Below are 15,136 nucleotides of genomic sequence, written 5' to 3' on the forward strand. Positions count from 1 at the left end.
ATCTTCATGGCAATGGGGAAATTGCCCAGGAATGTCCTGCCAACAAAATAGCAGGACAACTGCAAATTGGCCAATTATAATCTCATGAGTTTACTCTTAATCATGAGCGAAGTGATGGAATGAATCACTGACAGTGATACCAAGCCCAGCAATAACCTGCCACCGGATGCTCAGTTTAGCTTCTGCCAGAGATATTCAACTCCTGATGTCATTACACCCTTTGTCCAAACATGGAGAAAAGAGTTGAACTCCAGAGGAAAGGTAACATCAAGGCAATCATTGACTCAGTACAGCATCAAAATGCTCTAGCAAAATTGGAGTCAATGAGAAGCATGGGGAAAACGCTCCAATGGTTAAAGTCATACCTACAACAAAGATGTGCATTGGTTGGGTAAGAAAGTGTCAATGTCTTCCATTTGTGTAGATCTAATTTAGATTGGAATTTGTAGCTGTCTGTAAAGTGAAATGTGCAGTTTAAAATTCTTTATTTGCAAGCGTTGAGCAAGTTTATTTTCAAGGGGTATATTAGAACAGTAGCCTAATTAAGAACTGGCTGAATCTGGACCTCATTAACCAAGTGAAATAAACCCTTTGATTTGGGAACTATAAATTCAATAACAGGGACCCTCTTCAGGCGCGGTAGTAGTGTCCGCACCCCAGGTTCAAATCCCACCTGCTCCAGAGGTGTGTAATAACATCTCTAATAGGTTGATTAGAAAAACAGGTTTAAAATAAATAATTCAATAAGAAAGTCCAGTTCAGCCTTGGACTGAGTGCATGAGGTTGCCAGCTATGTAAGTGTCTAAATCTTCCAAATTCACAAACTTAATTTGCTTTGTAATTTATAGTTGGCTTTAAAGTGAAATCTGCAGCTTAAAATTCTGTATTTTCAAACTTTGAGTAGGCTTATTTTCAAGGGGTGCATTGAAAGAGCTGGCTCTGGCAACATATATAAGCAGCCAACTTAGTGTTACTGAGCACTTGACAGTGCGACTTCAAATTCAGTCTTGGAGTTGACTGTCTCAAGAAGTTCAGCAGAGGAACGAGTGGTTTCGTTGCTTTTGCCTAAGCAAAGTGTCTGATTAAAGAGTATTTCTGATCTTTAAATTTAAAGTCAAGTATTAAGATTGTAAACAGGTCTCTGGTACTTTTTTCTTTTGTTCTTCCTTTAAAAAATAGGTTGTTCAGTATAAGATTGATACGGAGATGTTAAAAAAGGGAAAAAATTGAATGAAGTGATAACACTTTGTTACTTACACTTAAAGAATCCCAAGATACTGGAGTGATTTTGCTAATAACTTAATTCAAATACGATAGAGATGACAAATCGGGTAATGTGCTGCAGTTGAAGCATATCAAAGCAGCTGGACACCAACATTATCCACGGGGAACACATCTGTAGCAAGTGTCTGCAGCTTGAACAACTTTGGATCCAAGTTGAGGAGCTGAATTCTGAGCAGCAGATATTGTGCCAAATCAGGGAGAGGAAAAGTTACCTTGATACTTTGCTCCAAGAGGTGGTCACATGCCTTAGAGTAGGTACTTCAAACTTGGTCTTTGTCAAGGACAAGTGGGTATGGTAGGAGCTGAGGTGGGAATGGGGACCCATGGACAGACCTCAAAGGGCCTCTGTCCTTGCAACTGTCCAACAATTACAAGATTCATGCCAGCTGTGTGGACGAGAGTGAGAAAATTAACAATCTACCACAATACCCCAATAGTAAATTTAAGGGGATAGATACTGTTCTCTGCAGCTATGAGTGAGAGTCCTGAAGGCAGTGTTAACTACCTGGAGCCAAGGTTAAGAACATCACCTTGGGCCTGGAGAGGAAATGGAGTGGAAGGAGAGGGGTCCAGTTGTCATCATCCATGTTGGTACTAATGACATTGATAGAGCTAGAAAGGAACTCGTCAAAGCTCCTCTGCATCTTCTAAAACCATGACGTCTACTACTTAAAGGACAAGGGCAGCAGATGCATGGAAGCACCACCACCTGCAAGTCCCCCTCAGATTCATACAAAATGTCTCGATTTGGAATTATACTCCTCCACCGTTGCTGGTCAAAATCATGAAACACCCTTATCAAATAGCACCGTGGATGTATCTAACTACACTCACTCTCTGCTCCATGGACTGCAGCAATCCAAGAAGGCAGTTCACCACCACTTTGTCAAGGGCAATTAGAGATGGGAAACTAATGCTTCCTTAGCAAGTAATGACTGTGAATGACTAAAAAAGCCTTGTAAATGTTGATAATGTCACTTGTATTAATGGATCTCTTTTTATAAGTAGGAAAATTAAAAGGTTTTACTTTTATTGGCATCAAGATCATTACTTCATGGAAACTGCTTATTCTGTTTGATTTCATTGTGTGCTAGTTGTGACATAAAAATAAGTTGTTTAGAATTGCTGAGTAATTTTGCCTAACAGGCAAAGCATGTTAAGTTGTAAAGAATATTTTGTGGGTCATAATAAATAAATTTAAAAAATGTTTATTCTGAAATATTTCTTTTGTGCAGCAGTTCTATTATACACAAATTAGCTATCATTTACAATTAAAAGAGTCTCCAAGCATATACAATTGCTTCAACTCAACTCCTGACTGATTAAACATTCAAGCGTTAAAAAAAAACTATAATTCGTACCAGATTTCTTTCCTTCAAGGGAGAGAAAACCAGGTTCTGCTAACTTAACCATTTCAGAAATCCCCAGGGCTAGAAATTAGCTACTTTTGTCTTAGGGTATTAGTGTTAACATTAATGAGATCTCCGAAATCAGTCTGTTCCTGCCAGTTTGTAGCAGCTTATTTTACATTCTGTTTGTAGTCAGTGAACCTCTTATTAATATTATTTCATAATCATAGTATTCTGGCATCTCATTAATAAGATCACAAACATCTTGCCATTCATGCATTCATCAGGTGTTGACGCATGTTCCTTAGGCCTTGGAAATTTTTCTTTGCTAGACTCTTTTGCATAATCAATTCAATGTCATCGTTTAATATTCGTGGAAAAATACTTAATTGATACTCAGTAACCTTGATGCTGTTCAAAGACTTGCTGCCATATTAATAAAAGTCACAATGACTGAATAATGTTGCAGAATTAAAGTTAACAGTTAACACTGCTGTTTAGACTTATGTACGTAATTTAAAAAGTGATAGTAAAAACGGCAGTACAACTTCAAACATAGCTAGCTTCTGTATTAAAATCAAGCAGTGGTCCTTTAAGTATTGATGTGTCAATGAGTCAATAACTCACATTCCTTAACTGGCCATCTGAAATGGCTCTGTTCAAGGACAGGTGGGCATGGGCAACAAATGCTGCACTGCAGTAACATTCACATCCCAGGAAAGAATAAAGAAAAAGAAATCAAAATCTAATTTTTATCTACCAAGTGAATTGTTAAGTAGATTGGAGTAGTAATGTTGATGGAATTGTTAGTGGTCGCTTTCATTATTTCCCTGAAACTGACAGCAATTCTGGAAACTGCACATGCACAGCTTAATGTAAAAATCCAGAAGTTGATGTCAATGATTCTACACTTTACCAAAGCGTGTGTGTTTGACTTCCCAGACAACACTCAACCAGAAACCACTGAATTGACCAGATTTTGGCCTTTTAAGCTGTTTACCTTGCTATAAAAACCCTTGAAAAAGTCACACCTTGTTATTTGAGGAACAATTCAGTATTTAACTGTGACCATCTTCATAATCATTGCTGAACTGCCTGACTGATCAGAAAACCTACTTTCATCTTTGTGAAACATCACATTTCTTTATTATGATTTTAAAAATTCACGTATTATCACTTTTAAGATTTTTTAAATGATATTCCAGATTTTATCATACTCACAAAATGTATATTCCAATCTTTATATCATACCCCAGCTTTTAAAAAAAAAATTCATGAGATGTGGGCATCACTGGCTGGGCCAGTATTCATTGCCCACCCACAGTTGCCCTTTGGAGGTGGCGGTGAGCTGCTGTCTTGGAACGCTGTAGCCCATTGCTGTACCCTTAAAACTGTTAGAGAAGGATTTTCAGGACTTTGACTCAATATTTCCAATTCAGCATGGTGTACAGCTTATAAGAATATAACAGTTAGGAGTAGGAGTAGGCAATTCAGTCCCTCGAGCCTTCACCATCATTTAAAATGATCATGGCTGGTCTCATCTTGGTCTCTTTTCTGTCTGCTCTCCATAACCATTTGAGCCATTAAAATTAAAAGTATGTCTATCTCCTCAAACTTACTCACAGTCCCGGCATCCACTGTGCCCCGGGGTAGTGAAGTCCACAGAATCATGACTGAGAGTAATTTCACCTCATCTCTGCTATAAATCTGCTACCTCTTATCTTAAAACTACGGCCTCTTGGAGAAGAACTTGCTGCCCTTATCCTTCTAGATTGTAGGCGTTGTGGGTTTGGAAGGTGCTGAATAAGGAGTCTTGGAGAATTTCTGCACTGCATTTCGTAGATGGTACACATTTGTGATGCTGAGCGTCAATGGTGGAAGGAGTGAATGTTTGTTGATGGGGTGCCTAGCAAACAGGCTGCTTTGTCTTGACAGTTTCAAGCTTTTCAGCGTTGTTGAAGCTACAATCATCCAGGCAAATTGGGAGTATTCTATCATACTTCTGACTCACAGACAATCTTTAGCAACTCAGGTGGTGAGTTGCTGGCTGCCAGATTCATAGTCTGATCTGTCCTTATAGCTACTACATTTATATGGCTAATCCAATTCAGTTTCTGGTCACTTGTAACCCCAGGATGCTGATAGCATGGGATTCATTGATGGTAATGCCATTGAATGTCATGGGGTGATGGTCAGATTCTGTGATGTTGCAGACATTCATTACCTGGCACTAGAGTGGCATGAATATTAATTGCCACTTGTTAGGCCAAATCTGGATATTGTCCAGGCCTTGATGCATTTGGACATGGATTGCTTCAAAGTTTTGGCAAAGATCTGTAGCTCAGGTTGTGGATGAGGTTGTTGACTTGTTTGCCGAACTGGCTTGTTTTTGTTCAGACGTTTCATCACCATGCTAGGCGACATCATCAGTGGAGCCTCCAATGAAGCGATGTTATTCTACTCCGCTTGGAATTTACACTGTCCAGTCCGTTATGGTGAGTACTGTCATTTCTGGTTTTGATCTGTATGGGTTTTTATAAGGGGTCCAATTCTATATGTTTGTTGATTGAAGTATAGTGGAGAACCATGCCTCTAGGAATTCCCGTGTGTGTCTATGTTTGGCTCGGGCTACTATGGTTACCTTGTCCCAGTTAAATTGATGGCCTTCATTGTCTGAATGTACTGATATTAAGGAGAGTTCATTGTGCCATTTTGCTGCTAGCTGATGTTCCTGTATTCTGATGGCTAATTTCTTTCCTGTCTGTCCGATGTCATGTTTGTGGCAGTCGTTGCATGATATTTTGTAAACCACGTTGGTTCTGCATGTTGTGGGAATGGGGTCTTTAATCCTTGTAAGTGTTTGTCATAGAGTGGCTGTGGGCTTGTGGGCTACCACGATTCCTAGTGGTCTTAGGAGTCTTGTTGTCAGTTCTGATATGTTCCTGACGTAGGGCAGTGTGTTAGATCATACTGTGTCCTCCTGTTGTTGTCTGTTTTGTAAGCATCTGTGGATGAAGTTGCGGGGATATCCGTTTAAAGCGAGGATCTTGTATAACTGTTCTTCCTCTTTCCTGCATAGTTCTGGAGTGCTGCAAGGTGTCCTAATGCAGTTTGTTTGTGGACGTTGGGGTGGTTGCTTTGGAAGTTGAGGATTTGATCCTTATGGGTTGCTTTTCTGTATACTGAGGTTTGGAACTCCCTGTTTGTCAATTGCTCTGCTTTAGCATCCAGAAATGGAAGTTGATTGTTGTTTTCTTCTTCCCTTTTCAATTTAATCCCGGTGAATATGCTGTTGATGAGGTGGTGGGTCTCTTCTAATTTGTTGCATTTAATAATGACAAATATGTCGTCTACGTACCGGTTCCACAGTTTAGGTTGAATGTGGGGGAGGGTAGTGTGTTCCAGTCTTTGCATGACTGCTTCTGCGTTGAGTCCTGAGATGGGTGGCCCCATTGGTGTACCACTGATCTGTTTGTATATCTGACCATTAAAGACGAAGCATGTGGTGAGGCAGAGGTCTAGTAATTTAAGTATGTTGTCATTGCTGATGAAGCTGCTGGTCTGCGTTGCTGTTTCATCTAGTAATGTGGCCAGTGTTTCTTTAGCTAGTGGGATGTCGATTGATGTGAATAAAGCTGTGATGTCAAAGGATACCATAATCTCGTTGACGCTGATTTTTATGTTCTCGAGGACGTCAACGAAATCTTGGGTGGAGTGGATAGAATGGAGTGATCTGTCTACTAGGTGTTTCAATCTCTGTAGGTCTTTGGCCAATTTGTGCGATGGTGTGCCTGGTAGGGAAACAATGGGTCTGGAGAGGGATGTCTGGTTTATGTACTTTAGGCAGTCCATAGGAGCGGAGGGTGTTTGTGTCTTCCAGTTTCATTCTCATGAAGGCTGTCTTGGTTATCTGCCCTGCATTCATTAGTCACTTCAGTGTTTGGGTGATCCTATTTCCTAGCTGCAGTGTTGGGTCTATTGCCACCTGTTGGTAAGTGGTTGTATCTGTGAGCAATGCCTGTGTTTTCTTAACGTAGTCTGGTTTGTTCATAATGACGGTCATGCACCCTTTGCCTGCTGGTAGGATTATGATATCCTTGTCTTTCTTGAGTTAATCTAGTGCTTTTCTCTCTGCTGTGTTCAGGTTGTGCCCTTTGTTCCTTCTGTGCAGTGTGGGGATTATAGATGGTCGGATGGCTTGTTGTGTTTCGTCTGTGAGTTTGTTGTCTTTTAATATATTCTCCAGAGCAGCCATGAAGTCTGTTCTGTTCGCATCTTTGTGGTTATATTTCAGTCCGCGTGATAGGACAGCTTTCTTAGTTTATGTGAGTTGTCTGTTGGATAGGTTTCTTATCCATGTGTCTGGTTTGTTGTTGTCCTTGTCTTTGTGGTGGATCAGTTTGGCGAGTTGCTCCTGTAGCTCGTGTCTATTCTTAGTTTTGGTTTTGTGCTGATTGATGGCGATGGCCTGTTCTAGGGTTGTAGTCCATTGCTGGTCCGTAGAGTTTAGATACTGTGATTTTTCTCACGCAATTTCTCGGTCGTACCTGTGGAGTTGGTAATGGGCATCATTAATCACTGCTTGGTGAGCAAGTCAACAACTTCATGGATTGCTTCAACATCTCAGGAGTCGCAAATGGTGCTAAACATTGAACACTGCAGTCATCAGCGAACATCCCTACTTCTGACCTTGGACAGAACGTCATTGATGAAGCAGCTGAAGATAGCTGGACCAAGAACACTACACTGTGGACCTACTGCAGAGATGAGCTGAGATGATTGACCTTCAGCAACTGCAACCATCTTCCTTTCTATCAGGTTTGACTCTAACTTGTGTGGTGACATTAAAAATCAAAAGGTAATCAGAGATTCAGACTTCTTGGAAAATGTTTCAATATTGCTGGATGACATAATTATTGCTGGATGACATAATTATTGCTGGATGACTGATGCAAGTTTCAAACAGATGTTGGGAAGAGGAAAATCTTTGCCACTGAGATCAGTAGGTCTTTGTGTTCAACTTGCTTCAAGGTTAGCAGAAATTCTGTAATGTTGCTGCTGACTGCAAGGTACAGCTATGTTTATCAAAGTTAAGTAAGGGGTGTTGTGTTGTTTGTCTAATATAATTTTTAAACCATTTTTATACATTTTAAAATCACTGGTGAATATTACATTTGAAAATACAGATTAATATAAAACGTAATGGCTTACAGTTAATTGATTCATTCCTTTGTTCTGGATCTACTTCATCGTTTTCTGCATACTCTTTGGCAAAGTTAAACAGCAGATTGGCTTCTTTTGTGTCTTCATAATTCCAGGTAAAAACACAAAATTTAGCAATAATCCATTTTAGAACACTTTTAGATATTTAAAGTTAACAATCTTCTGGTCAATCCAGAAAAAAAGCAAGTAAATTGTAAATTAGTCAATGGATTATAATCCAGTCACAAAACAGAAAAAGAAAAACATGACCTGCTTATTCAATGATGATGCAATAGTGAATAAACTACATACAACTTGCTGATCATAACCATATAGAAAAAGATATCAGTATGACATCATCGCAGACTAAATGAACAAAACAGGAAAAGATTAAAAGATGTTTGGGCTAAAATGATTGAATCAAGAAATCTTTTTTATTATTGTATTACTTTCTATTTGTAGGATTATAGAACCACATTTGAAATACTGCCATTATAGATCGTTTATAAATGGTGTTAACAAATAAAATTGTTCAGATATGCAGTTTAGGTATCCTGGAATAACTAATGCTCCACCACTGAACTTCCTCCGGGATAAAGGTCAGTGTAATCATCAAAAAAACTGGTTTTAAACCCCTCCAGGATTTACATAAACAATTTAGGCTGGAATAAGAATTAAGAATAATGGGACTGCAACAGTGTTAGAGTTGCCACATTTTTCAGATAACAGAATATATTCCATAGTTAAAATCAGTGATATATTACATAACACTCTTTGAAGTGAAGCGGAGGGAGATCTCCTGACATGTTAGCCAACATTTCTTCCTAAAGTATTAGTAAAAAAAAGTAGATTATAACCAGAATGCAAGTGTGTAGTATATTCACTATAACTGGAATTTCAAGACAGCTGAACTCGATAAAGGAAGTGAACTGCCCTTGACGTCAAGGCAATATTTGGCAGAGTGTGGCATAAAGGAATCCTAGCAAATTGGGGTTAATGAGAATCGGGGAAAAGCTTTATTCTGTTTGAAGTCATACTTAGCACAAAGGAAGATGGTTGCAGTTATTGGATATCAATCATCTCACTACCAAGACATCACCGTATTGTCCTTGGTCCAACCACCTTTAACTGTTTCAGTGACCTCCCACCATCATAAGGTGAAGATATTTGCAGATAACTGTGCAATGTTCAGCACCATTCACAGCTATCAGATCCTGAAGTAGTCCAAGTACAGCTAGACCTGGGCTGATAAGTGGCTATCAAAGAAAAACTTGAAGGATGACCATGATATACTTGTTTACTGAGACATTCCACTGCTGTAACAAAGCAAACCTCTAACAGGTATTCACTAAAACAGTAAAACAGTTTGATTGGCATCCATCTAACACCCTGAAAATTCACTCCCACTACACTAAGACCCAATGGGAGCAGTGTGTACTATTTAAAAGATGCACTGTGATAACTAAGATTCTTTAGACAGCACTTTCCAAGCCCACAAACTCTACCATCTAGAAGGATAAGGACAGCTGAAACATGGGAAACATTAACACCTGTAAGTTCCTCTCTAAGTCACAAACCGCCCTGTCTTGGAACTATATCACTGTTTCTTCAGTGTTGCGGACACTGGGTCAAAATCCTGCAGTATCATCCCCAATAGCCCTGTGGGTGTACCTATGTCAAATGGAACAAGAAGACAGGTCACCACAACCTTCTCAAGGGCAATAAGGATGGGCAATTAACACTGGCCTAGCCAGTGATGCCCATACCCAACGAATGAATGAACAAAAATCTTGTTTATGGCATCTGTTCGTAATCTATTAGTATCTGGAATTAATGACTCCTTCATTACCATAGAAAGGTCCACTATACCAAAATATGTTACACTAGCAATGCAGAATATACTTTTTATGAGGTTAGGTTAAGAGCAGTGAGATTCCATTTAGATCTTGGCCATGCATTGCCTGATCTAACAGTGCTTAATGCTCGCAAGAGGCTTCAGTGTTCTTTTTAAAAGAACTGCATTTCACAAGAAGTTAAATTCATTCCATTTAAGTTGAGCTATCAAGGAAAAACCTGAAGGATTACCACAATATACTAGTCTACTAAGACATTCCACTGCTGTAACAAACCAAACCTCTAACATGTATTCAGTAAAACAGTACTGTTTGGGTAGGTGACCAAAAATTTTGTCGAACAAGTTTCAAGGAGCGCCTCAATGGTCGAAAGAGCGAGAGAGATGAGAGATTTAAGCAAAGAATTCCAGAGCTTAGAGCTTTGGTAGCTGAAGGCATGGCTGCCAATTGCTGGCTGATGCTCAAGATATTACGGAGAGTTGTAGGGCTGGAGGAGATTATAAACATAGGAAGGAATGGGATTTTAAAAACAAGGTTTTACTTCACCTTGACTCCAATGCTGGACAGCGAGCACAGGCTGATTAAATCAATACAAGTTAGGACTCATTAACCACGGTCATCTTAAGGGGTCTCGCCAAAGATATCAGCTGATCTGCAGTATGTTATCCATTTTATATATTTTTAAAACCTTTTTAAACTTATGTTACTAAATTTGTTATGTATAACCTGAGATAAACATATTACGTCAAATTGAAGTGGTTCTATAATATAAATGATCTATAATTTACTCTGGTTATATCAAAACCCATTAGGACAGAAATTTTGAAATAAAAAATATTGGCTTCAAGATTGGGCCCTTATGTTCTCGAGTGTTTTCCAGTAAATATAATGCTTTTATTTATAGAATGTGGTTATAGAAGATTGGTCATGAAATAAGCACATTGTTTCTGTAAATATAAAATAATTTTGGAAACTTGAAAGTTTGCCTTAACCAGATGGTCTAGAAAGACATCTTTTAAAAAAGGAAAAACTTAATAGTCCTTGAACATTTTAAGGCAGAGCTGGATATATTCTTGTTAAGCAAGGGATTCAAAGGTTATCACGGGTCAGCAGGAACATATGAGCATCACAATCAGATCAGATATGATCTTATTGAATGGAAGAGTTTGAGGTGGGCCAAATGGCTTACTCCTGCTCCTGATTTGTATGTTCACATGTACAAAGATTTCCATGCTATGTTCTTAATATTATTACCTGAAAAGTATTCTTAATGTTTAAAAATCGATCTGACGTTACATTTAATGAAATGTCAAAACGACTTACCAGGATTTGTTGTAATTATGGTTTTAGAGATCACAGTGGCAGCCATGGTGTTGCGAAAACTATCATAATTTACTCGTACATCAGCTATGAACAGTACTGTAACAATTACAAAAATAATTGATAAAAATATTAAGTCTTGTTGAAAAATTCATTTCAGAATAAAAGAAATAAACTTAACATTAACTGACAAATACAGTACCTGTTTCCCTGGGTATCCATGTCTGTGCAAGCTGTATAGATTCATTATCCCAGCTATGGAAATCATATAAATATTAGTCAGCTAGTAAAAGGGTTTCTTTCATTCAAAAAGATAAAAATTCAATTAATTTCTCATTGTTAACAGAGAATTTAATTGCTATTATGGAGGAGCTGGTCTAACGGCAGCCACTGTCATAAAAACATATCTAGTTCACTAATGTCCTTCTTTTCTAAGGAAGGAAATCTACTGTCCTTACCTGGTCTAATTTATTAGAGATTTTCAAAGCACTCTCAATCAGAATGGATAGAGGGGAAATTAGTATATGTGTTGTATTTGGGCTTCCACAAAGCGCCGACAAGGTATCTCAAAAAAGGTTAAGTCATAAAATAAGAGCATGGTGTTGGAAGTAATTTATTGGCATGGACAGAGAATTGGCAGATGGGCAGCAAACAGCAAGTGGGGATAAGGTGTTATTTTTTACACTGGATGACCTGTAACTAACAGGATTCCATAGGGATCAGTGCTGCAACCGCAACTGTTTGCAATATTATTAATTGCTTCCTTCTTCTAAGCCAATGTACTGTAGCCAGATTTCCCAAACAGCTGGCAAATGGAATATAATGTGAGAAAATACAAAGGTGTTCATTTTGGAAGGGAGAACAAAAGAACAGCATTAATTAAGTGCAGAAAAATTGCAGAAAGTTGCAATTAAAAAGGGACTTGGGAGTATTTCAGAACACTGAAAGCTAGAACATAGGTGCAGCAGGTAATTAGGAAGGCCAATGGGATGGCGGCTTTTCTTTTAAGCAGGTTGGAATATAAGAGTGGGGAAGTCTTAGTGCAACTGTACAAGGTGTTGGTGAGCTCAAACCTGCAGCACTGTGAGCAGTTTTGGTACCCTTATTTAAAGAAAGATCTTACTTCATTGGAGGCAGTTCAGAGAAGGTACATTAGATTGATTCCTTGTACAGAAGGGTTGTCTTATGAGCAAAGGTTAAACAGGTTGGGACTCTAGTCATTGGAATTTAGAAGAAAACAGGTGATCTCATTAAAACTTATAAGATTCTTACGGGGCTTGACAGGGTAAATACTGAGATGATTTTTCCCTTCATGGGACAGCCTAGGATCAAAGGGTATAATCTTACAATAATGGGGTCAATTCAAGGCTGAAATGAGGAGAAATGTCTTCTCACAAGAGTGTTCTATGTCTTTGGAACTCCTTGCCATGGAAATTTATGGGACAAGAGTCCTTGTGTGTATTTAAAGATGAGATAGATAGATTCTTGATCAGTAGGGGAATCAATGGTTATGGGGAAAACGCAGGAATGTATATGTGAGGAATGTTAGATTAGCCATGATCCTATATATTGGCAGAGCAGGCTCAACAGGCCTACTCCTGTTCCTATTTCTTATGGTCTGGTCTACATGTGACTCCAGACACACAGCAATGTGGTTTACTTTTAACTGCTCTGTGGGCATTTAGTGATGGGCAAAAAGTGCTAGCCTAGCTAGCAAATCCCACGTCTTGTGACCAAATAAGAAAAATCTTTTAAATATCAAGAGTTGAAATATCATCTGAAATTAACTCAGTAATTACTTTCAGATTCAACAAATGTATTCTGATACTTGAATTTGTACAGCAGGGAAATACAAAAAGCACTCTAAAATATTATGTTGCAATCTATTACATTGTATGAACCAATAAGTGTTGCAAAGCACTGTTGTGTAATAGAATTATAGAAGTCTGCAGTTTAGAAAAGACTCTTTGGCCCATCGAGTCTATGATGGTCAAAACAAACACCCAATCATTCTAAATAAAAACTGAAAGAACTGCAGACGCTGTAAATCAGAAACAAAAATAGAAATTGCTGGAAAAACTCAGGAGCTCTGGCAGCATTTGTGGAGAAAAATCAGAATTAACGTTTCGGGTCAAGTGACCCTTTGTCAGAACCGATGTTATAATAACAATCCACATTAACAACTATTCACCTCCTAGCCAGATTGTTATCCACTCCCTAATTTGTCCAACTGTTCTTCCCTCTCTTTGGGTTCTATCCACATCTATGGTTTACTCCTTACCCCCTCCCCCCACCTTATCTTCTGCATATAAACCAACATTTTCCTAGTTACCATAAGTTCTGAGGAAGGGTCACTTGACCCTAAAGGCTAACTCTGATTTCGCTCCACAAATGCTATCAGACACAATTATTCTTAGCTATTTTTCCAGCACTTGGCCCATAACCGTGAATGCCTTGGTATTGCAAATGTACAACTAATTTTAAGTGTTGTGAGGAATTCTGCCCCTACCACCCTTACAAGCAGGGAGTTCCAATTTCTGACCATGCTCTATGTGAAAATGTTTTCCTGTTTTTAAATATTTGGAAATGTATTTTGAAAGTTCGGATGCTTTTCATCACAGAGACACAACTAACAATTTTAATGTTTTTTAAATCCCAAATATAACGACTGCAAAAATTAAATAAACCAATAAAAGTAACAAAAGTTATAGATGGGAGATAAAAGAGGAAATGCTGGAAATCATTTGTACTGAATACCACCAAGGTCATACTAAAGCACATGCCCTGATTATTTGGCACTGTAACATGATGTATAATTTTGCTAACAGTGACATTAAGGGATGAATTCAGAGCCTAAATGTAATGCACAGACAGATACTAGAAGGCTGATCTCTGATATCAGAGGCAATAGTTATACTAGCTTGACAAACTCAAGCTTCTCAACCCTAAAAAGATGTCAAAGAGAGAATTTAGATCAGTACAGAAGATAGTTAATGAGTTATATCAATTGAGCTCCAAGTGATACTTTTCACTATGGTGGAACAGCAGCATTTAGGGCACAGGTTCAGGGTTATGAAATTTGGGACCGAGTTCAGAAAGTATTCATTTACATGGAGATTGACGAACATTTGGAAGTGGATTCACAAACAGTAATCCAGGATATCAAGATTGAGAACAAACATTACCACAAATATGGTAAAAGGCTGGAATTCTAAAAGAATGATCACAAATATGTTGGACAGCCCATCCAAATCCATCAAAGGATTTACAATGAGCAACTTCGAAAATTATTTAACGGCATTTATTGAGAGTTCAAAAATATACTAACCAGCTCATAAGGAATGAAGGCACAGTTTCATCAAACAGTTTTACTTCGCATCGCTGTCCTTTTCTTCTGTCTGCAGTAGTAAAATACTTCTGCTCCCCTACCTTAAGATAAAGTATTTTTTCTCATCTTTACACTAATTCAATAGTGAAATAATTACATTTTCAACATAAACATCAAGGGATTAAAGTCACAGCGGAGTTCTTTGAAGATTTAATGTTATTGAAATTAAAGATCTAAATCTTAAATTGATTTCTACTTCAACATATTTCCCTAGGCTTCACTTAGAACTAAGAAATCCAAAAATAAACTACAAAATACCTATGCAGCAATTTTTGAAGTACCAAGTCAATTCAAGCCTAGCTACCTAGAAGTATCAGAGTTTTGAACGATCTCAAATTCACAAAAGGTAGAACAGGTTGGCTGAACAGGACACTATAGAAATAGTCAAGTCTAGAGGTAGCAAAAGTATGATGGGTGTTACAGCAGCAGACGAGCGGAGACAAGGGCAGATTGGGACATTTGAAATATAAGCTGAAACGTGCAATATTAGTGATGGTGCAGATATACAGGAGCTTCAATTTATTCAAACATAACATCAAGATTACAGCAGATAAGTTTGACATAAGGCAGCTTAACAAAGAGAGGGATGGAGGGAACAATAACAAGGGAATTGAGTTTCTGATAAGGATGGAAGGCAGTAGCTGCTTCCTACTCAATACTTAGTTGAGGGGAAATTCTCCTAATCCACTATTGTTTATTGGGCAGGCAGTCTGACCTCGAGGAACAGTGGTCAAGAGAAG

The 15,136-nt window shown here is 38.3% G+C and overlaps 1 protein-coding gene across 1 annotated transcript in view; it reads right to left on the reverse strand.

Moving 5' to 3' along the window:
- The window catches only part of meiob (meiosis specific with OB-fold), a 48,855-nt gene that overhangs the window by 12,364 nt on the left and 21,355 nt on the right, over window positions 1-15,136 (reverse strand). The window contains exons 7-10 of the mRNA XM_020529601.2: window positions 14,337-14,437; window positions 11,211-11,263; window positions 11,012-11,107; window positions 7,845-7,937 (exon numbers count right to left, since the gene is read on the reverse strand). Coding sequence (XP_020385190.1) covers window positions 7,845-7,937; window positions 11,012-11,107; window positions 11,211-11,263; window positions 14,337-14,437 — 343 coding nt within the window. The remainder of the gene's footprint in view (window positions 1-7,844; window positions 7,938-11,011; window positions 11,108-11,210; window positions 11,264-14,336; window positions 14,438-15,136) is intronic.

This window comes from Rhincodon typus, chromosome 21 (genome assembly GCF_021869965.1).
Source record: "Rhincodon typus isolate 14 chromosome 21, sRhiTyp1.1, whole genome shotgun sequence".
NCBI lineage: Eukaryota > Metazoa > Chordata > Chondrichthyes > Orectolobiformes > Rhincodontidae > Rhincodon > Rhincodon typus.